The 23389-nt window shown below is 45.2% G+C and overlaps 1 protein-coding gene across 10 annotated transcripts in view; it reads left to right on the forward strand.

Moving 5' to 3' along the window:
* The window catches only part of LOC4576145 (lachesin), a 233599-nt gene that overhangs the window by 150369 nt on the left and 59841 nt on the right, over positions 1 to 23389 (forward strand). For 9 of the 10 annotated variants that reach the window (XM_061641127.1, XM_061641083.1, XM_061641094.1 and 6 more), the window contains one exon: positions 18673 to 18764. In XM_061641127.1, the coding sequence (XP_061497111.1) occupies positions 18673 to 18764 (92 nt within the window). Of the gene's footprint in view, positions 1 to 18672; positions 18999 to 23389 lie in introns of those variants that run through there. The other variant, XM_061641132.1, reaches the window with a different exon arrangement.

A 23389-nucleotide genomic window follows, 5' to 3' on the forward strand; every position in this document is an offset into this window, starting at 1 on the left:
CCATCAACACATCGATAATATTTATACAGTGGAGTGCCATTTATCCAGGTACTTTTTATCCGGCTGTCCGTTTATCCGTGATGTTGAGAAATGACAGTTCAATACAAAGGTGACATTGCTTTTATGAGGAGGATATTTAAAAAGGTGGTGAAAAGAGCTCATTATCATAACAAAAGACACGATAATTCAAGGCAAATATCAAATATTCTTATGGGAAAAACATAAAGGTAATAAAAACTGGGTTATTTTTATCAAAAAATAATATAATTTTCCACAACTTAATCAGGAATTGGTGATAAAATATATCGGATGACTCATTATCCGTATTATTCGCATATCCGGGCGAGGTCAAGTCCCGAGAAGCCCGTATAAACGGCGCTCCACTGCATATCCGAAATCAACTCGTTTCTTCTGCATCGGTCAAGAACATACACAAATAAATAAATGTTTCCACCACCTACCAATTAAAATACACAACTCCAATGCACATGTATGTTTCAACGGTGTATGCGCAACACACAATCAGCTGACAAAAGAAGGCACGCTCTGGAGCGCAAGTAAGGCATGGTTGAAAGAGCAAGAGCAAGAGGAGGAAAAAAGGGTGCCAATATTTTAATTTTTTTACCGTTTTATTGTTCCCCCGCCTTAAATAGTTCGCCAATATCTCTAACAGAGGACGTTAAAAAGTTGCCCACCTCAGCTCATATTTCAGTGAAGTCCAGCGCAGAGTTCGCCACATTTCCTGCGCAGGAAACTGCTCATTTGCGCAGTGGGTAGTTTGAAGCTGCTGATGTTTTTCCAGATCCATCACCAATCAGTGGAAGGTGACTCCATAGCCAATTTGATGTCCGGAAATCTGTTGATCATCATTTGCCGGAAACTTTTGGTCGTCATGGTAGGTGCTAAATGGCATGCGATCTGCTGGATTACCTTCCGAAGGCACGTGTAGCAATACGTTGTAGCAATGGAGCCTCTATTTTGGGGATATTCATCACAAGCAATGTGCTTAACCATGACTTTTGGGTATCCCTGATGAGCAACGTACCAATTCACCAGCAACGGAAATGTGAAGATTGAGTCCACCTTGACAGCGTGGTTGGGCCAATTGTATCAATGGGACACGAAATCTCCCACATCAGTCTCGTAGGAAAGATATTTTCACGAATAGACGAACCTCTGTGAAGTCTGTACAAACACCTACCTGTTTTGTTCCTGCTGCTAATGAGCTTCGCACTGCCCGTTCCACTGCCTCTGTTTACTATCAGAACGTGCGGGGACTGCGCACGAAGGTCGATGAGTTTCGCCTGTCGCCCGCTGCACAAAGCGATCGAAAACTTCTCAAACTCTTGCTCAATGTAGCTATACAGCAAGAACCAATAATGATAAAGCAAGGTGAAAGGATGGGGAAGAGGAGAAGGAGGGGAGAAAGAGAACGTGGGTGTGAACTATTTTTCGGTCATTATCATTTATGCGCCAACACGGTCGCGTACCGAAGGTTTTTTGTCAGTAAGAGATATACAAAGACAGTGCGCTCTCTCGAACGACCGTAAACGCTTTAATAGATCAAGAGCTTTGATCGGTTCTTCGGACGTTTCTGTTCGCTTTCTCGATCGGTTTCGGCGGAAAGCCAGCTAGAAAGCGAGCTCAAAAACTGCTCGATTTTGTTGTGCGGGCGGTGTTGGAATCCAATTTTGATTTAATAGTGCTTACGGAATCCTGGCTCGATCCTAGCCTACCTTCCTCTTTGCTGTTTGACGATAGCTTCCGAGTCTACCGATGCGATCGTAGTGCTGACAACAGTACATGTTCTCGCGGTGGAGATGTGTTGATTGCATGCTCTCAATATCTGACGTGACGAGAACACACAACGGTGCATCCATCGCTTGAGCTTGTGTGCGTAGTAATACAACTAGGCAATTCCCGATTACTCATTATTGCTGCATATCTCCCGCCAAGACTTGTCGCAAATGCTGCCACGCTCCGTGAAATCGAAAACTGCATTTGCTCATTATGCTCAATTATGCATCCCGGAGACGGTATCCTCCTGTTAGGAAACTTCAACCAACTTCTCGTCTCCTGGTCAGCCGCTGAACATAATCCGGATTTGCCATTTCTGCATTATGAGCCGCGTACGTGGTCGGCTCTCTCCGCTCTGTTTATGGACGAGATGCATCATAGCGGACTTTTCCAGATCAATGGTAATCTTCACTCTCACTCTCCGCTTGGTGATGCACAGACATGGTTTTGATCGCTCCTGCTTATCCTAGTGTTTTAACGCGGCTTGATTAATCGTCTTGTGGCTGGTTTCTACTTTATCGCTTGTGACTTTTTCACACCTTTGCATCGATTGTCGTATTGTAATCTATTGCTGATCATTTGTGCTGTGCGATATCACTTGTTGTGTGCCTGCGTTCCAGTGCATCATAATGACTATCTGTGCACTTTGCTCTACGGCATTAAATCCAAACGGCGAACCATTACATTTGTCGTGTTCGGGAGTGTGTGGCCGATTGTTCCATGCTCAATGTGCCGGTGTCTCGGAATCCACGTTAAGTGAATCGTTGGCAGATTGTGGTCTGTGCTGGCTGTGCAAACAATGTGACGCCTTACGAAAATTGGAAAAGCCTGTATTGTTTCCCGAGATTGAGGCCGCCTTGGTCAATTCAATGGATGGCATTTTCACGTCTCTTGGAAACGCCATTAATTCGATAAGAGCATATCTGCTTCTTCGTTTTAAGCAGGATCTATTTAGTGAGAGTGCCGCGTTTGATTCCGCATATGTTAAGAGAGACGCACGGTTCCCTCTCCGATCATCACTACCCCTTGATCTACCATCTCGTCACCTCCCTCCGGTTCCCTGGCCGGCAGCGGCCCCTGCGCCTGCAATGCAGCAAGGAACGGGATCGGGGAGTACATATGATCCTGTATTTGTGGCTCCAAGGCCACAGTCATTGTCATGGATTTTTATGTCACGCTTCGACACATCTGTTACGGATAAGCATGTCATCACCATGGTTACAAATAGACTTGCGCTTGATCCATCTGACATTGTGGTGCGTCGTCTCGTTAATCTTGGCGCCAACGTCGAAACGATGTCATTTGTATCGTTTAAGGTCGGTGTACCTTCCAGCAAGCGCGGTGAAGCTCTCTCTCCGGCCACTTGGCCTCCGTCTCTCGTGTTCCGTGAGTATGTCGATTACCAAAATCGTCATCTCCCTGCAGTGTCAGGGAACGACACGCTCACAGATGAGTCGGCCAAAAATTTCGATAATGCAAGCAACACCAACACCGTTAAATCTATCGTTGCCCGACTGGATGCTCCCGCAAACGACTCCTGTTCGTCTTTCATCGGCTGTCTGAGTACACCACGCTAGGCCAGCATGCCTTCTCAGAGTGCTTCTCTACCTTTGGCTCTCTCTCATCCACTGAGTGACACCTGTTCCGAGCCTATTTCCGTGCTTCCTGCTCTTCAATCAACCTCGTCGATTCCTTCATCGGTGTTCATCTCTGCGAGAACGACTGGATCCTCTCGTAAACCATCGAATCGGTCGCCTCCAGATAACCTGCCTGCTCCTGTTAAGCGTACCCGTGCTGATCACGCCAAAAAACCGTCGTTGTCAAATGAACCAAATGAATAGCTAAGTATTCACTATCAGAAAACTCGTGGGTTACGATCAAAATGTACTGATTTGAGGCTAGCGGCCGATGCTGCTGATTTTAATGTGATTGTTTTCACTGAAACCTGGGCTGATAATTCTTTACCCAATAGTATGCTCTTTAGTAGTGATAAATTTATCGTTTACCGTTGTGATCGTAACATAAATAATAGTTCTCGTACTCGCGGTGGCGGTGTTCTCATTGCTGTTTCGACCAGTTTAGCATCAGCGCCTATTTCTGTAAATGCCGCGCCGCTTGAGTGTGTGTGGGTTGTGATTAAAAATGAGTGCTTTAATATATATATAGGTGTTATCTATGTCCCACCCTACTTAGCAGCTGATATACGTACGTTTGAAAAACTTTTAGAATGCGTTCACGATGTCAAAGCCCGCTTGCGTAACAAGGATCAACTTATTCTTCTTCGTGATTTTAATCAAACTTCTCTACAGTGGATAAATCTGTAAATTTAACGGCACCTTTCCAGCACTATACTCCTCATAATGCGTTGGTATGTCATGCACCTTTTGTCGATTTATTCAACGTTATGGAATTTTGTCAACTAAACAATATTCCAAACCATAATGGTCGCGTGCTTGACTTTATACTTCTGTTTTCTCTTAACTTCGCGCCGTGTTCCGTTTATGAGGCAGATCTTCCCTTTATAAAAATTGACGCCCACCATCCTCCGTTTGTTCTTGAAATTGAATATTTATCCACTGCCAACTTACCTGTCCCTACGCAAAGTGTTAATCTTAGTCCTATTTATAAATATAAGAAGGCTGACTATGCTAGGCTGCGTGTAATTTTGTCCTCTATTGACTGGTCATTTTTGTTTGAATGTACGTCCATCAATGAGGCTGTGACACAGTACAATGCTATCCTTATCACTTCCTTAAACTCCTGTTCTTCTCCCTTCAGACCACCTCCTTCCCCTCCATGGTCCGACCGCCATCTGCGCTCTCTGCTTAGGGATCGAAATCGGGCCACACGTGCTTACCGGACTTGGCGTTCACCGTACACGCGTAGGTTATTTAAATATGCAGCATCCGCTTACAGATCATATAACGGCCAAGCTACATGTACCGGACGACATCGGACGATGCCATAAATCCGTTAACGCCAACTGTCAAATCCCATACAAAATCGGCCCGCTGTGATCCGACACGGCCCGGCCCGACGCGAATCTCTTATCTGCGGTTTTACGTTTTATGGCATCGTCCGATGTCGTCCGGTACGTGTAGCTTGGCCGTAACAGATATCGCCATAAATTATATGTTTTGCGTCTTCAATCTCGTTTCCGTTCAAACCCTCGAGCGTTTTGGAATTACATTAACTCTATGAGAAACAATAACGGCCTCCCTACTAGTATGTCACTTGGTGATGTGCTTGCTACGTGCCCGAACGACATTCGTTCACTTTTTGCTGATCATTTCTCGAGTGTCTATGAAAATGGTTTAAATAACTCTACAAGCTTTGAGGCCAGTCTTTCATTCGCCCCTCTCAATGTCCTGTATGTTGAATTTGTTTCTGTAAGCACTGCTTCTGTTTTACGTGCGATAGGTAACCTTAAACCATCCTTCGTGCCGGGTCCTGATGGTATTCCTGCTGCTTTACTCTTTCATTGTCGTGAAGCACTAGCCCTTCCTGTTTCTTTCCTTTTTAATCTTTCTTTGTCCACGGCTACTTTTCCGAATATTTGGAAACAAGCATGGATAAGGCCAGTTTTTAAAAAGGGTGATCGCGGTTGCGTCTCTAATTATCGTGGCATATCTATTTTATCTGCGTTCAGCAAAGTCTTTGAATCTGTTATTCGTTTACCACTTATGGAAATGGTGAAATCGTAGATCATTCTTAATCAGCATGGTTTTATGGCTGGCCGCTCCACTACTACTAATCTCATCGAATTTGTTTCATCAGCACTCTCAAATTTGGACTCTGGCTTGCAGTTTGATGCTGTGTATACCAATTTCAAAGCTGCGTTTGATAAAATCCCCCATTCTCTGCTCATTGCTAAATTCAAGAAACTTGGCTTCTCTCTTTTCTTTCTTGAATGGCTACAATCATTTCTATTAAATCGTTTTTGCTGTGTTAAATTGAATTACGGGTTTTCTTATGAGTTTCATTGTTCGTCTGGTGTGGTGTGGCCCAGGGTAGTGTCTTGAGTCCTTTACTTTTTTATTTTATTTGTCAATGCTGTGGGCTCTGTTCTTCCATCCGATTCCTTCCTAATGTTTGCAGATGATTTAAAAATATTTTGTCCTATCACTGACCCTAATTCATGTGTCTCTCTTCAATATCTGTTAGACTCCTTCTCCTTTTGGTGTTCTGCAAACTTTCTCTCTCTGTGTATCGATAAATGTGCTTGTTTATCTTTCTCTCGTAGCTCAAATGTGTTGTCTCATAATTATTCATTAAACTCTGTTGTATTAAATCGTGTTTATGTCATTCGTGATCTTGGGGTTCTCCTTGATGCAAAGTTGTCATTCAATCAACATATTGAGCGCACCATTAACCATGCCAATAGTTGGGGTTCTCCTTGATGCAAAGCTGTCATTCAATCAACATATTTAGCGCACCATTAACCATGCCAATAGTGTATTAGGAATAATTTGTGCTATGGCAAATGATATGCATGACCCTATGTACCTTAAAGCCCTTTTCTGTAGCTTAGTCCGCCCTATTTTAGAATACGCTAGCGTTGTGTGGTGCCCAGTCAGCTCGGTATGGATTGAAAGTCTGCGCCTACACGCGAGGTCCAAAACAGCCGAAGTCATACAAAATCATGAAAAAGTCTGCGCCCTTTTGTTCCGGCGTCCTCGTGAAGTTTACCGAGCCGAACCGAATAGTTGTGTTCGAGAAACATGTGTGCGTATCAGGTAGCAGCATTTGTACTGCTTACCTGCCGTATGCCGCTGTGATACCGAGCGAGACGCATAGACAACGCATCAAAAGGACATGTGTAGCCGTGCGGAAATTTTTCTTTGTCTCTTTTGCCTTGTCCTTGCCTTTAGATTCTGATGAGTTAACCATGCATACCTTTCGGGTACGTTCAGGGTATAAGCTCTGTCCCTCTCATGTTAATGGTGAAGATAGAATCGTATGCCATCGGCTCTGCATTCGGGCGTGGGCAGGCCCGTGGACGCCGTTTGTTCGCAGGCAAAGGATTGAAAGTGTTCAACGCAGATTCACCCGTATTGCGATTAGGTGGCTTTTAGGGCAATCGGGTGCTTCTCTTCCCCCTTATGAATTCCGGTGTCGCATGCTTGGTTTGATGACCCTGCACAATCGTCGCTCTGCTTCTCAAGCTTTGCTTATCAGCGGTTTGCTTCGGAACGAGATTGATTGTCCTTCACTACTTAACAGAATAACGCTGTACGCGCCTGCTCGCTTTCTTCGACGCCGCGATTTCCTTCAAATTCCGTCCAGAAGAACGCTTTATGGCACCAATGATCCATTTTTTCGATCCCTCCAACACTTCAACAGTGCCTCTGGTGTGTTTGATTTTCATATCCCCGCTCAATCCCTTCGCCCCCTCTTCCTTCAGTTCTTTGACTCCCTTTTTGTTTCCCCATCATAATTATTTTATCTTACTTGTGGCTGTGTTACAAATTGCTTGTTGTCTAGTATATGTTTTGTCTAGCTAGATTTAAGTACTTGTTTGTTATCATTAATTTTAAGTTTTAGTCCATAAGTTTCCCTATATTTAGCCCTCTGAGGCAGATATATTTATATAAATAAATAAATTAATAAATAAATAAATAAATAAATAAATAAATAAATAAATAAATAAATAAATAAATAAATAAATAAATAAATGCAGACTTGGTACAGCCTCCTCCCGTCTTCCTAACCAACACTATGACCCCGTCAACGAAACTTTCAGGAATCTTTCCTAAGAGGGCCTCATTAAGAACTAGAAGAAGCTCTCTATTTATGATGCTGAATGCACGGTGATAAAACTCTTTGGGAATTCCATCCGGACCAGGGGACTTTCTCGAAGGTGACTTTTTAATTGGATCGAAAAGCTCACCATAAGTAAACTCGTCCATGCAACTTTTGTTGGCTTTGCAGTTCTCGGGAAAAACGCGTGTGCTTGTGAATGTTGTTTCTGTGGTCGTTGTGGATGTGTCGGATGTTGTGTATAGATTTCTGAAAAAGCCCTCAACATGAACATTTATATCCTTTAGCTCAGTTAAGGACGATCCGTCATCAACCGTCAGCTTGTCGATCACCGTTCGCCTCCTCCTTTGCTCCCCTTACTGAAAGACCGACATGCTCTCTCCGCATACGCGTGTTTCATTAATGCGGGTGAAGTCCTCGGAAAAACATTTCTGAAGGAGAACCTTTTGTCCTTTTATACGATTTATATTCACTAACTCGTTAGGGTCCGTGACATATCGATCATAGGCGGACTTCAACCCCCTGTAGAGCAGTTCATGATGCAAGCGAAAACTTTGGTACCGTTCATTCGTTTTCCAACGGAAAACGACTTTATTTTAGGCTTCGCGAGCTCAACCCACCACTGCATCCACGAACCGTAATTTCTACGCTGTCTGGTCTAATAGTTCCACTTGCATCCGAACTCCTCCAGGTTTGCGTCAGTTAATACATGTGGTCTCAGTTGCCAATAGCCATTGCTGTGCGAACGGCTCGGCGGGATTGGAAGGCAAACACGATCGGTAAGCGCCTTCCCAACCGGCATTATCGCGCGATTTTTATGTGTATCGATCATTTTTCTCATTCTAACATTTAGAAAAATTTTCGTTCTGTCTCGCTTTTCTGGGTGTTGGTCTGGTTTTGCTCGCAACTTGGCTGTGTCACACCAAACATCCTCATGTTTCATATGGCTCTTCTCTTTCCATCGCTAGAGAGAAACTCTTGCGTCTCGCTTTTCTGGGACTTGTCCAATTTCGCTAGCTACATCAATCGTTCACGCAAGCGTTCTCCTCTCGCCCGCTATTTGTATCATTGTACAGGTACTCCCCGATATACGCTATCAATGCGGACCGGAGACAATAACGTATCTCGAATATTAGCGAAAGTCGAATTTCGAGGTTTTCAGTCAAATTATAGCTAATTTTCGTATAATTTTGCATGAAGTGGTAGGTTTTAGCCACTAAATTAGTTATTTGATCTGATTTCAACTAAAAAATACAATTTTATACCTTTTGAAATGGTTTATAATATTCAACCAAAAGGGAATTTGTTTTGCATTTGACATTCGATTTCTCAAATAAGTACAATTTGCTCAAAGAACTGTCAAATATAGAAAAAAGCGTATAGCGAAATTGCGTATTTCGAGTATGCATACTGGTCGCTCTTAACTGTGTTTTAAGTAAAGAGGAGACATAACAACGATTGATACGTGAACCCGAACCACTTGTGACATAAGAAAACTCCATTGAGCTACCTCTGAGAAGCTCCCAGCTGTCACACATGCCCATGTTGCATACAGCGTTTTGCAAAGAAAGGCTAAAATTTTTCGCGCCCGTCACATATTTCGGCTGCAACACGCAGTTAAAGTCTCCCGCGAGAATAACATGGTTACATGCATTCCGCAAATAGCAAGGTAACGTTCGCCCGAAAAAATACTCCCTCTCCGCTCTCCGCTGACTGCCCGAAGGAGCGTAAACAGGGTGGCATTGTTCTCGAGTCGAACGCAAATCAGACGAGAGTCTAAGCTGCGTTCGACATGGGAAAATTTTAACTGTTAACGTAAAGCGATCGCCGTACCCTCCCCGTCACATCAACATTGCAAATTACGTTATACCCAGGAAGCGATAGATCTGCAATGCATACTTCTTGCAGAAATATGATGTCCAGGTCCATCGTCCTAATAAATGTTTTGAGGACTTCCAGCTTTGTCGAGTTAGAAATCGCATTAATATTAATAGTAGCTAGATTATAGCTACTACCAAGATTACTACTTACCGGGTTAGGATCCATCGCAACAAAACTTAATTAATCTGTAGTGAAGTTGTGTGTTTTTTTGGCGGTCGACCAGGCTTACGCTTGGACGCGCTCATAACACCAAATGTTGACGAACATGAGGCGTTACTCTCAGTATCCGTTTTCTGATTTTGCTTGCGTTTAACCGCAAGCGGTTCGTCGTGGGAAGGGATGGAAAAGGATGTGGAAGGGATTGCGAGCGGCTCTTTGAACATTAAGGCACCTGAAAGCGCCCGGCATTCCACACTCATGGGCTCGGATGCAGCCGCATCGTTAGCATCAGTGGCAGCATCCGTAGCAGCGGCAGCATCGGCAACAGCAGCGGAAACAGCGGCATCGATAGTAGCGGCAGCGGCAGCATCATTGGCAGCAGGAGCAGTAAAAGTAAGAGCATCGTCAGCACCAGTGACAACTACTGCAGGAGCAGCAGCGGCAATGTAATTTTCTACATGCGTTGCGACGGCACCAACGGCAGCACGCATCTTCTCCTCGGGTTGCTCACCATTGGCTTTCACGCTCCGCTTCGGACCCGAAGGCGGAGCGAGAGTTAGCGGCTCGATCGGGATCACAAGCCGATTAGCCACTTTCGATGCAGTGCTCGCTGGTGGCTTAGTAGTGGTTGTAAGTGAAGTGATTTTGGCCTTCCCTTTGCGCCGTCCCGTGGTGTTAGTACCTGCGGTACTAGTTGATGATGTGTTCGCATCAGATGTTTGTGCTGGTGCTTGCTTAACGGTACTTGCGTACGATTTTGCCGCATCGCTGTTGAGGAGATGACCCACACGGTTTTGAATGCAGCTAATACCGTGATGCAAAGCTTCATTGCAGTGACGGCAAGTTTGCTGCTGTCCGCGAAACAACACACCAGTCATCTCACCACACACAGTAATGAAGGAAGGGATGGGTTTCGCCAGCTTCATGCGCACTATGCGCACACCCAACGGAATCCCGGCAAGCCGCGTTTCGGCTCCCCAAACACCGGGCACAATAGTGAGCACTTCACCGAAGCGGTTCAGTTCGGCGGAAACGTTTTCGTCGGGGATTCCTGGCGGAAGATCACGAATTTTCACCATCCACCATCTCGATCGGAATCGGATACTGCTTCTCCTCGTTCGTGATGCAGTGCTTCCCCGAATGCTTCTTCACTACCCGCTGCGCAAAGCGATCGAAAACTTCTCAAACTCTAACTGCAAACATATTTCACAGCGCATGGTTGTGAAATATTTCGCATTCAAAATTGTTGCAAATTTATAAATGAAATATTTCGAAATTTTCAGCGCTGAATTTTTTGGATTGAAATATTTCTTTGATCGGAATCCAAGCGGGTTTCCCTGACATTTCTGCTCATCCGCTGCGCAAAGCGACGGAAGGCGTTATGGCGTTCTGAGAATTTTATCATGCCTTTTTTTTCTCTCCAACGGCAAATTTGTCGAGCAGCTCGTCGAGCTGCCCGTCCCTGGCTCCGCCTCATACCCCTTGCCTGAGCGCGCTGTCGAAGGTTTGGATGTGTTGGTGCGTCAGACGGCCAATCGCTGTCAGCCGTCGTCCGTGCTTTTTCCCTCCATAGCGCTATCTCTTTCTCGCGTGTGGTCAATGCTCATGAGTTGCTGTGGCGCTTAAAAAACCGTTTATACACATTGCGGCTATGAAGTTGCATTTTTTTCAAATCAAACCAAAAAAGCACAATGAGTTTAATCGTTGCAATGTAAAAATGACTACGGAATCGCTAGCGCACGATGGAGGGTTTGCTGTGCAACGCGCTGAACCCAAATTCGCTCTAACACGTTTCTAACACTAAGCTTTTGCTTTCGTCTGTTGTGGATTACATAGATATGCTAAGCATCCTGCGCATGATTGTGAGTGTGCGTGTGTATGCAAAACTGTCGCCAAATGTAATTTCTTCCGGAATGTTATGATCCATCGGTCAAAGAAAGGAAGGTGTTCATGAAAGGCGGAAAGACGAATTGAGGCCCCTGAGGAGGGGGTACTGACACTCAGCTGTTGGAAGATTGAACGGTACACTTAAATTGCCGGCGGATGGGGGGGGGGGGGGGGTGGCCATGGGACCCCTACGATCATCGGTCACAGGCCCTAAAATTGTGGTGAGGTGCAAATGGTTTTCCAGCCACGGAGCCCAAACGACCATCTTTCAAGGGGGCCCTTATCGCTAATACTCTGTCCAATTGTAGACATACGGCATACTACAGACTAGAGATCATCGGCGACCGCCTAGTCCGCCTACCGTTAGATCCACCGCTGGTTCATGACGGTGTTTTTTTTTACTGTGGAGGTGCATCCTTCCCCCTGCCTGCTGCGTATGCACCGGGCAGGAGACAGTGTGGCAGTATGCAAGTTGCACGCTGGATAGGAGTGGGTCCGCGACACCGCCATCATTCCGCACATCTGTATGCCCGTCGTGGGTTCTAACCGCGTATGAACCGTTCGTCGTAGCAAGAACTGACTATCCGGCTACGTGGTACTCAAGTCCTGAAAAGGCCGGCATGACCGCGTAGGCCATTACGCCAATAATAATAAGAATAATAATAAGAAGAAGAACTTAGTATAGCAGTCCACACCCGGGTAAGAGTTTGTCTTGACTTTGTTGCTGCCGGGCTATCGCTGTGACGCGACAAATGCACGGAATGCACTCGACCAAAACATGAACCTACTGATCCGAACCCATTCCAAGGCATTGCCGGCAATCGGCGTCATGATAACTACTCCAAACCTACAAGCCACCAGATTCTGGACGGACAGGTGCAGCACCATACGCGCACCGTAATAAACAAATCCAGAATCCTCTTTTGTATGGATTCACTTCAAAATGTTGTTTCCGCTTGCGCCCGCTAGCTGAATTAGAAATAAATGTGCAACATATCACACGCACGATTGCTTAGATCGTGTGTCTTTTTGATACCCCCAACAGCAGAGCCGATCGCAAAGATGCCAATGCCAATGGTTGTGTTGTCTCTCAGGTAGCGAGATCGAAAATGCACCGACTTTGTAGCCGCAGCGGATGAAAATGTACGCATCAGAATCAAATAGTTTTGGGGTTTTCCATTCACACGCACACACACAAACACACAAACACGCGCGCGTAAACTCACACACAAATACGCGCGCGCAAACTCACACACACACACACACACGCGCGCGCTCGTGCACACACACACACGCACGTACGCGCGCCCGCGAGCATGAAAGCGCGCACGCCAGCACGCACCCACGAAAGCGCGCACGCGAGCACGCACCCCCGAAGTCGCACAAGCACGCACCCCGCCACCCCCCCAACACCCCCCTACCACTAGACCACCCCCCCCCCCCCCTCCACGCATGATCGATTACGGCTACCTTATCTGTAGAACGGTTGGTTCAGCTTTCTTGTAGCATCCTCATCCCTAGCGCCGGGCGGGGTGGGGAATCGCGACATGATAGAGTGAACGGCCACTTACCCCGCGCTGTGTGTGTGACGAGACCCGAAAACGCGAGAAAGATTTCGGTACATTAAAAAAAATATTATATTGCCACTATACATTGTACTACATGATGCTTAGAAGGTCGTTGAAGCATCAAACATGTTCAAATAAAAAAATATTAGATTAGTGTTAGACGTTCTCCTACGCTTGTTTTAAATAGGCTTCTTCACCCTCAACTGGCAGGGGCATCGAATGGTCTCATCAGCAGCGGCACGAAATAAAATAAACCATCAATACACCGATAACACTTTGAATCCCAATCCAGCTTCTGCCACAGCGTCTAAAGGTCACACACAAATTAATAAATGCTAACACCCACCAATAACAATACACAACCGCAATGCACATATGAGTATCAACGCATACACCACAACAGCCAATCAGCGGGCGGCGGAAGGCACGGGCAGAAGCGCAAGTAAGGCAAGGCAGGGTGAGGGAGGGAGAGAAACGGATGAGAAAATGGGCGCCAATTTTTTTAAATTTTTTTGACCGTTTTTTTTGCTCCGCCACCATAAATAGTTCGTCCATTTCGCCCACAGATGGCGCTAAACTTGCTCGACCCAGCGCAGAAATCGCTGAAGTCCAGCGCGGGGATCGGGCCAAAATCTACGCTGGCCAGCGCAGATTTTGGTGCATTTTCTGCGCTGGAAACTGCTCGAATTTGCGCAGCGGGCACTTTTTCGATCGCTTTTGGCGGAAAGCGATCGAAAATCCGAGATACAAAACTGCTCGATTTTGTCGTGCGGGTATGCTTTCCGCACGTTCAAGCGTTGGCATAGTGACGTAGATGGCACTTTGCGCAGTGTTGCGTTGCACCATCTTCACATCCACACCCGTTGCTACCACTTTAAAAAAGAAGTTCACGGTTTCTTCTAGGGTGGGTCGCTTAGGAGCCTCCGAATAGTCGATACGGAAGGTGTTCCTTTCGTATCTTTCGGTCGTACACATTATGGCTTGCAAATCAAAACAACAACACCCCGCTGCGCAAAGCGACGGAAGACGTTATGGCGTTCTGAGAATTTTATCATGCCTTCCTTTTCTCTCCAACGGCAAATTTGTCAAGCAGGTCGTCGAGCTGCCCGTCCCTGGCTCCGCCTCATTCCCCTCGCCTGAGCGCGCTGTCGAAGGTTTGGATGTGTTGGTGCGTCAGACGGCCAATCGCTGTCAGCCGTCGTCCGTGCTTTTTCCCTCCATAGCGCTATCTCTTTCTCGCGTGTGGTCAATGCTCGCGAGCTGTTGTGGCGCCTAAAAATGCCGTTAACAAACATTTCGGCGATGAAGTTGCATTTTCACAATCAAACCACAAAATTGCAATGAGTTCAAACACTGCAATATAAAAATGACTAAGGAATCGTTAGTTTACACTGGAGGGTTTGCTGTGCAACGCGCTGAGCCCTAATTCGCATTGACACGTTCAGCCCGGCGCTGATTTTCGCACTTTCCGTTCCACCAGCATCAAGAACGCAACCTGATTGTAAAACCAGCATCCTGGATGGAGGGGCGGGGGGGTGGCCATGGGACCCCTACGATCATTAGTCACAGGCCCTAAAATTGTTGTCGCCATGGGGGGAGGGGAGGTTCAAATGGTTCTCCAGCCACGGAGCCCTAACGACCATCTTTCCGGGGCCCCTGGTCGTTAATACATTGTCCACTTGTAGAGATCATCGGCGACCGCCTAGTCCGCCTACCGTTAGGTCCGCCGCTGGTTCATGACGGTGTTTTTTTTATCGTGGAGGTGCATCCTTCCCCCTGCCTGCAGCGTATGCATCGGGCAGGAGACAGTGTGGCAGTACCCCCGTCGTGGGTTCTAACCGCGTATGAACCGTCCGCCGTAGCAAGAGGTGACTATCCGGCTACGTCGTACTCAAGTGCTGAAAAGGCCGGCATGATCGCGTTGGCTATTACGCAGTCCACACCCGGGTCCACATAGCATAGCAGTCCACACCCGGGTAAGAGTTTGTTTTGACTTTGGTGCTGCGGGGCTACCGCTGTGGCACGACCAATGCACGGAATGCAATCGACCAAAACATGAACCTACCGATCCGAACTCATTCCAAGGCATTGCCGGCAATCGGCGTCATGATAACGACTACTAACCAACAAGCCACCAGATTCTGGACGGACATGTGCAGCACCATACGCGCACCGTAATAAACAAATCCAGAATCCTCTTTTGTATGGATTCAATTCGAAATGTTGTTTCCACTTGCGTCCGCTAGCTGAATTGGAAAGAAACGTGCTACATATCACACGCATGTTTGCTTCGATCGTGTCTCTTTTTAATACCCCCAACAGCAGAGCCGATCGTAAAGATGCCAATGCCAATGGTTGTGTTGTCTCTCAGGTAGCGAGATCAAAAATGCATGGACTTTGTAGCCGCAGCGGATGAAAATGTACGCATCAGAATCAAATAGTTTTGGTGTTTCCAAACGCACGCACACATACAAACACGCGCGCAAACTCACACACACACACACGCACACACACACACACGCTAAGGCACCTACGAACGCGCGCACGCGAGAACGCACCTACGAACGCGCGCATGCAAGCACGTACCCCCCACCAAACCCCCCTCCCCTTCCGCTATCATCAGCTATCATATAGCGCATCATCATCCAAAGTGCCGGGCGGGGTGGGGGATCGCGGCATGATAGAGTGAATGGTCACTTTCCCCGAACTGTGTGCGTGTGTGTGTGTGTGTCGAAACACAAAAACTCGAGAAAGATTTCGGCACATTAAAAAAAAAAATTATAGTCACTATACACTGTGCTACATGATGCTTAGAAGGTCGTTGAAGCATCAAACATGTTCAAATAAAAAAATATTAGATAAGTGTTCTCCTACGCTTGTTTTAAATAGGCTTCTTCACCCTCAATTGGCAGGGGCATCGAATGGTCTCATCAGCAGCGGCACGAAATAAAATAAACCATCAATACACCGATAACACTTTGAATCCCAATCCAGCTTCTCCCACAGCGTCTCAAGGTCACACACAAATTAATAAATGCTAACACCCACCAATAACAATACACAACCACAATGCACATATGAGTATCAACGCATACACCACAACAGCCAATCAGCGGGCGGCGGAAGAAGGCACGGGCAGAAGCGCAAGTAAGGCAGGGCAGGGTGAGGGAGGGAGAAGAAGCGGACGAAAAAATGGGCGCCATTTTTTTAAAAAATTTTGACCGTTTTTTTTTGCTCCGCCGCCATAAATAGTTCGTCCATTTCGCCCACAGATGGCGCTAAACTTGCTCGACCCACCGCGGGAATCGCTGAAGTCCAGCGCGGGGATCGGGGAATCGCTGAAGTCCAGCGCGGGGATCGGGCCAAAATCTGCGCTGGCCAGCGCAGATTTTGGTGCATTTTCTGCGCTGGAAACTGCTCGAATTTGCGCAGCGGGACGTCCTCTCTTGTTGACGTTTGCAAGCGAACTGTCATTTATCATCAATTTAAACAATAATAATTATAATAATAATAATAATAATAATAATAATAATAATAATAATAATAATAATAATAATATCACAATAATAATCAAAATAATAATAATACAAATAATAATAAACACATTTCAATTTTCTAGGATTCCTTAAGCGCAAAGCTTTTAAGAAGTGTGTTGGAAATTAAAGTCACAAGAGGTTACAGTGGCCAGTTCCACGACAAGCGGAATTAGCCGCCACCAGAAGCCCTGCGGATTGTGTAGTGCTGTGGTAATATAGCTAAAGGATTGAAACTTAGCAGTTCAGGTAGTTCAGCTGGATTTCTCATGCTGTTCCATGTACTGAATATCCGAATGGTGGCAAAGGTGAACTGGACACTTTGAATGACACATGTCTCGAGGACGGAAGAGTCATGCACTGGCCTTGAATTCAGGTGCTTGTGAGCAAAAGTCAGTCTGGACTCATGTGGGCGATCTCGGTGGTTAGAGATAAATAAGTACCTGACGGGTATTGTAGACAAGGATGCAGACAAGGATGGAAGGAGGCACCTATGGATCGAAGAGACTGGCCATATCTGCATGAATAGTTCTGCTGTTGCTGGCGGTGCAAATTTTCGAGTTCAAATGTGTTTACTTACTTTGTTGAACTAAATCCTTCTTGTCTCTATGTAATTTATCTAATAGTCGTATTCAACGGTTTGAAGATTTTTTTTTATAGGTTTTTCATAGTTATAGTACTCTCAACGGATATGATTCCAATTGAAATGCGCGGCAAACAGTTCATTATTCGAAGGAAATACCTAAAACCTAAGCTGTCACGAACACCGTAGTCCTATCCGAATTCTTCCTACTTCCCACCCCTTCTGAATTCACACCACTTCTAACGACACATACACAGGTCGCTTTTGTTTACTCATTGTGCGGTATAGGGTACAATTTCATGCGTCAAATTGCATCAACCGCCTAGTTTGTTTTAATTTTTGTTTGTTTTGTATTGTGGTTGTATACCAACGAATACAATTGAATCCGCCAAGCAAGAACAGCTATTGGCGCCGCAACCGATCTTACAGGGTTTCGAATCATATAAGGGAATAGTTCAATCACTTACCCGGCGCTCTAACACCAATCGAACACGACATCGAACATGAACAATGTATGGGATTTGACTTGTTTGAATGTTTGTGTCAGACAGTGCACCTCCATATGATTATATGGGTTTGTCCGTGTCGGATGTCGTGTTCAATTGCTGCTAGAGCGCCGCCTTAGGGGAATGTTGCAAATCGGTAGGGAAATATTGCATGGATAAGCTGTGGATGTTTGCAATCACTTAGGGGAGTGTTGCAATCGATTAGGGGAATTTTGCAAGCGTACTGTGGAGCTGTCGTTAGACGGTGGGTGCCGGTGTAAAAAGCTTCGAATGGATACCGATGATGTTTTTTTAAAAAAACATCATTTGGAGTTGTTTTCGTGTGGGATTCTGCTGCACACATAATAAACTAAATAAATCCTGCTGCGGAGCCATAATTAAACAAGATAAGTTAGTAAGATTGACGAAAATATTTTAAGGTATTTACAGCGGCACCCACAGTCTGATGACAGCTCCACAGTACGCTTGCAACATTCCCCTAATCGATTGCACAACTCTCCTAAGTGATTGCAAACATCCACAGCTTATCCATGCAATATTCCCCTACCGATTTGCAACATTCCCCTAAGTAATTGAGGTATTCCCTTATATGATTCGAAACCCTGTAATGACATCCATTTGCGAGAGAAAGACAACATGAGATTGCGAGTGAGTGCGAATCATCATGGCTACCTCGAACACCATTTCAGTTTAGTTGGAGGGGTATGGAGCAGCTTTGGGGCCGGGTTGATCAAAAGCCCCACATTAAACAAGCGCTATAGGAGGGACGGAGATCGCACAAGAAAAAGTGCGAGAGGCAGTGACATTTTCGATCACCTTGCCCAGCGGGTAGGCTATGATTACATTTTACCATTTTTAAGTATGGAAGACGATCAAAAAATCTGATAATAATGAAATATGTATAATAAACATTGTTTAGGATACAACATTTGAATATCAAATATACCAACTTATCGGGAAATTGAAAAAAAATCAATGACAGTGATGTTTTTTTTTAGGGCTAAAGGATATCCGGAACCTATCGTTACCTGGCGGCGCGAAGATGGAACGGACATAATTCTCAAGGATGCAGCAGGATCGAAACAAATTGGTTTGTATATGTAAACGAAGTAACCGCGTGTAATCGAAGTAGTCTTTAATAGATTTAGGAACGATCGATTCATCATAAGTTAGTCGCAAATCATCTGTTGAAGAGAACGGTCGTATAAAAAAACTTGTTAAATAAAACATCTAAGGTGTTTCAAAGAACCGAGTTAGTATATAACCATTAATATATTGATTGTATTTCATCAATAGTATTATCAATAAATAATTTTGAATTGTTTTTTTTTTATGTTTTACTAGCTGATTTATCCGGTTTCACACGGGATAACATTAATGTCTTTATTAAAAATAGAAGCATATGCAATCCGAGGAATAATAAAACTATTACAACGATTTTATCCCAACGCTTCGTTTCTGATTATCTTGCGTAATAACTTCTTATCTGATGTTGGTAGTTAAGATCTGCCATAGTAATCATTCATTTGGATACCAGTTAGTTGATTGGTTTACCCAAATACCAGGATAAACAGTAGTGAATATCAGAGACTCGATCCATGCAAGAGTTGGGCACATGACAGGCATTATTTTGATAGTATAATTATTATTATTCTTCTTCTTATATTTACTGTAAACGTCATTCGTGTACATACTGGCCTTTAAAGGCTTTCGATACAGTTCTTACTACAAGTTTCTTACTACGAGTCGTATGAGTTGACGACTGTACCATGGGAGTGCCCCTTAACTTAAGTAACTTAAGTATTTTCCAGCACATTTTCGCGTTTGCTACTTCATTGAAAAGTGTTGTGGGCTGCCGTGCCGACCCCTGGACTTGCAGTGGTAGTTGCGCTACCACTGGTCAATGTCCAGGGGACGACAGTGTGTCACGCACACTGTCGTACGCGCACTAAGGCCCGTGTCTGTGCTCCATCGCATGCGATTTTATCGCACGTGCTGTCAAACGCTTTTTCGTATAATATTGCGATTATTTGGATGATTTTATTAATATAACGATTATGAAAAATTAAGTTGAGATTGTTCCTACAAAACACCACACATTTAGTTTGACAGATAAAGTCGGATGCGGCGTCCAAAGAAATCAAAAAAATTTGATTCTGTCGTACGACGAAATCGCACGTCCGACGTTATCTGTCAAATCTCATATAAAATTTTAACAGGCCTTCCGATAAAATCGCACCCGATGGAGCACAGACACGGGCCTAAGCGCGGGCCGCTTAGTGTGTGTCGTGCGCTCGAACAAGAGAGGTGTTGCGAGCAGCCGGTCGAGCAGGGCTCCCGGGAGGGCACGGTACGGCTGGCATGCGGCCGAGTATTTTAATGTGTAATTGTGCTTGTTAGTTGTATTTACTATTGTGTACTGTTTATATTAGTGTTAAATAAAAGTACCTGAGTGGCAAGCAATAGAAGACACAACAGTGGCGACGAGGATGGGATTCTCTTGCTTAACACATTGACCGCCTGACGTGACAGTTTTTCGAGTGAGCACGTAGCACATGGCAAGAGAGCGATGAGAGCGACAATTTGTCGTGCGATTGTTATCACTCTTTTGTTTAATTGCGATAAGCGGCATAGCACATGTCATTCTCGTTCTCTTTTTCCTACCTCATTCGTTCTCAAGAGAATCACCGAGCATCAGATGCCAAGCTGAGCGGTGAGCAAAACGGTCATGCGATTTCATATGACCCGGCGCTTAAAGTGTTAAGAACAAGGACCGCTGCCGCCGTTGCCGCTAACACACACACACACACACACACACACACACACACACACACACACACACACACACACACACACACACACACACACACACACACACACACACACACACACACACACACACACACACACACACACACACACACACACACACACACACACACACACACACACACACACACACACACACACACACACACACACACACACACACACACACACACACACACACACACACACACACACACACACACACACACACACACACACACACACACACACACACACACACACACACACACACACACACACACACACACACACACACACACACACACACACACACACACACACACACACACACACACACACACACACACACACACACACACACACACACACACACACACACACACACACACACACACACACACACACACACACACACACACACACACACACACACACACACACACACACACACACACACACACACACACACACACACACACACACACACACACACACACACACACACACACACACACACACACACACACACACACACACACACACACACACACACACACACACACACACACACACACACACACACACACACACACACACACACACACACACACACACACACACACACACACACATACACACACAGACACACACACACAGACACACACACACAGACACACACACACACACACACACACACACACACACACACACACACACACACACACACACACACACACACACACACACACACACACACACACACACACACACACACACACACACACACACACACACACACACACACACACACACACACACACACACACACACACATACACACACACACACACACACACACACACACACACACATACACACACACACACACACACACACACACACACACACACACACACACACACACACACACACACATACACACACACACACACAATGTTTGATTCGCTTGGCTGCAGGCCCAGGGAGCGCCGGCAATGGAAATGTCGAAGCCTGATTTCCGGGCCATTTGCGGCGACGCTAGGTGTCGTCGGGCTGCAGCCCAATGAGCGCCGGCAGTGTAAGGGGCGAATTGTCATTCTGCCTAGCTGCTGGGCCGTCATTGGTGGCGCGATTTGCTGTCGCTGTGTTCGACGGAGACGGGGCGAGATGTCATGCCCCGCTGCAGCCGTCGTAGAACAATGAGAGGGGGCGAGGTCCAATGCCGCCCCGCTGCAGCAGTAGTGTCAATGGAGAGGAAGCGAGGTCCCATGCCGCCTCGCTGCTGCCGTTGACGGAAAGGGGGCGAGGTCGCATGCCACCCTGCTACTGCTGTTTCGTTCAACGGAAAGGGGGTGAGGTCGCATGCCGCCCCACTGGTGCCGTGGTATTCGTCGGAGAGAGGGAGTTGTTGTTCCCGACGTGAAGGGCGAAATGTGTGCCGTCCTTGCTGCAGCAATTTTACCACCGCTACAGGATGTCATAACGGGCTGCTGGGATATGCTCTTCAGCCGGATGAGGCTTGCGGGTCAAACCGGTCGCCGCCGGAGATATTGTAAGCAGCGGCGTAGCAGCGTGCGGGACGAGTTGCTGGGAAATGTAGGCTTTTTACTGGGACGAGTAGGGACGAGTTGCTGGGAAATGTAGGCATTAGAAGTTCCAAGAAAATCACATATTCCCTTTTTATAACATTTCAGAGTTTCTCACGATTTATTGGTCAGTTGCCATGATTTTTTGGTGCGTTCCCACGATTTTTTGATCATATCCCATAAACTTTTGGTTCGTACCCATAATTTATTGGTATTTTCCGATCGGATATCAATGCAATTTGATCAACAAATTTTGGGAAACGGCCAAAAAATCATGGGAACGCACCAAAAATTGATGGGAACCAACCAATAAATCGTGGGAATTCATGTATTGTGCATATTTCCTCTAGAATTTAAACATTTAACTGGGGATTTCAATTAGCAAAATACTTTTTTAACTCGTCCTGTGGTATAGTGAACTTGCAAAACTGACTATCCGACTGATTGGTACTTAATAACTCTCGAAAGCCTGTATAGGTCGGCATGTCTGCCTAAGACATTACGCAAAATGGCATTAAAGCGTTAAGAGAAACTATTCTTACTGTATGTTAAGGACTACAAAAGTGTTTGGGTTTGGCTCAAAGCATTCTTTTTTTGCTAAAAATTACCCATAAAAGAATACGAAGAAATTGATAAAACAATAAATGTAATGGTTCGTTATGCAAGGCTGGTGGTTAGCAATTGTAATTGGTGGTATTCAATCCATTTTATTGATACATACGATTTAAAATTTGGTAACATTTATAAATCAAAATAACCATACATCAAGGATCGAGCTACCCAAGTAACAACATAACTGTTAGGGATGTTAATGAAAAAAAACACATTAAAATTGAGGCACATAATATTTTTTCTACAGTGATTCTATTACTGCCTGCATTTAAGCGTTAATAAATATCTTAGGAAATGTAAACAAAATCAATTATTAATATTTTTGCATGAAAACAATAGTTCTGACGCACATTATTTCTACTCCTATTTATCACCACGCCTCGCCATGGTTATAAATAAGGGAAAAATTTAAGATGAAAATTTGAAAAATTTAAGTACAAAAATTGGAGTTTGAGAGCCAGCAGGATAAAATTGCCACAGAAAGTGTAAATATGACATGTTCAAGATAAACAAACGATAAATAGAAGGATGCAGTAGTCTTAAGCAGAATTATAGTGTATTGTAGCACCCTACGGCGTCTTCTCTACAAATTTGAGCAAATCGATTAAATGTTTCTACGTCAAGAATAGGAAAATGGAAGGGAATGATGAGAGAAAAGGGGTTAAAGGAGCACAACAATTATACCCTGAACTATAAACTACCTTTG

Source organism: Anopheles gambiae, chromosome X (assembly GCF_943734735.2).
Source record: "Anopheles gambiae chromosome X, idAnoGambNW_F1_1, whole genome shotgun sequence".
Taxonomy (NCBI): Eukaryota; Metazoa; Arthropoda; class Insecta; order Diptera; family Culicidae; genus Anopheles; species Anopheles gambiae.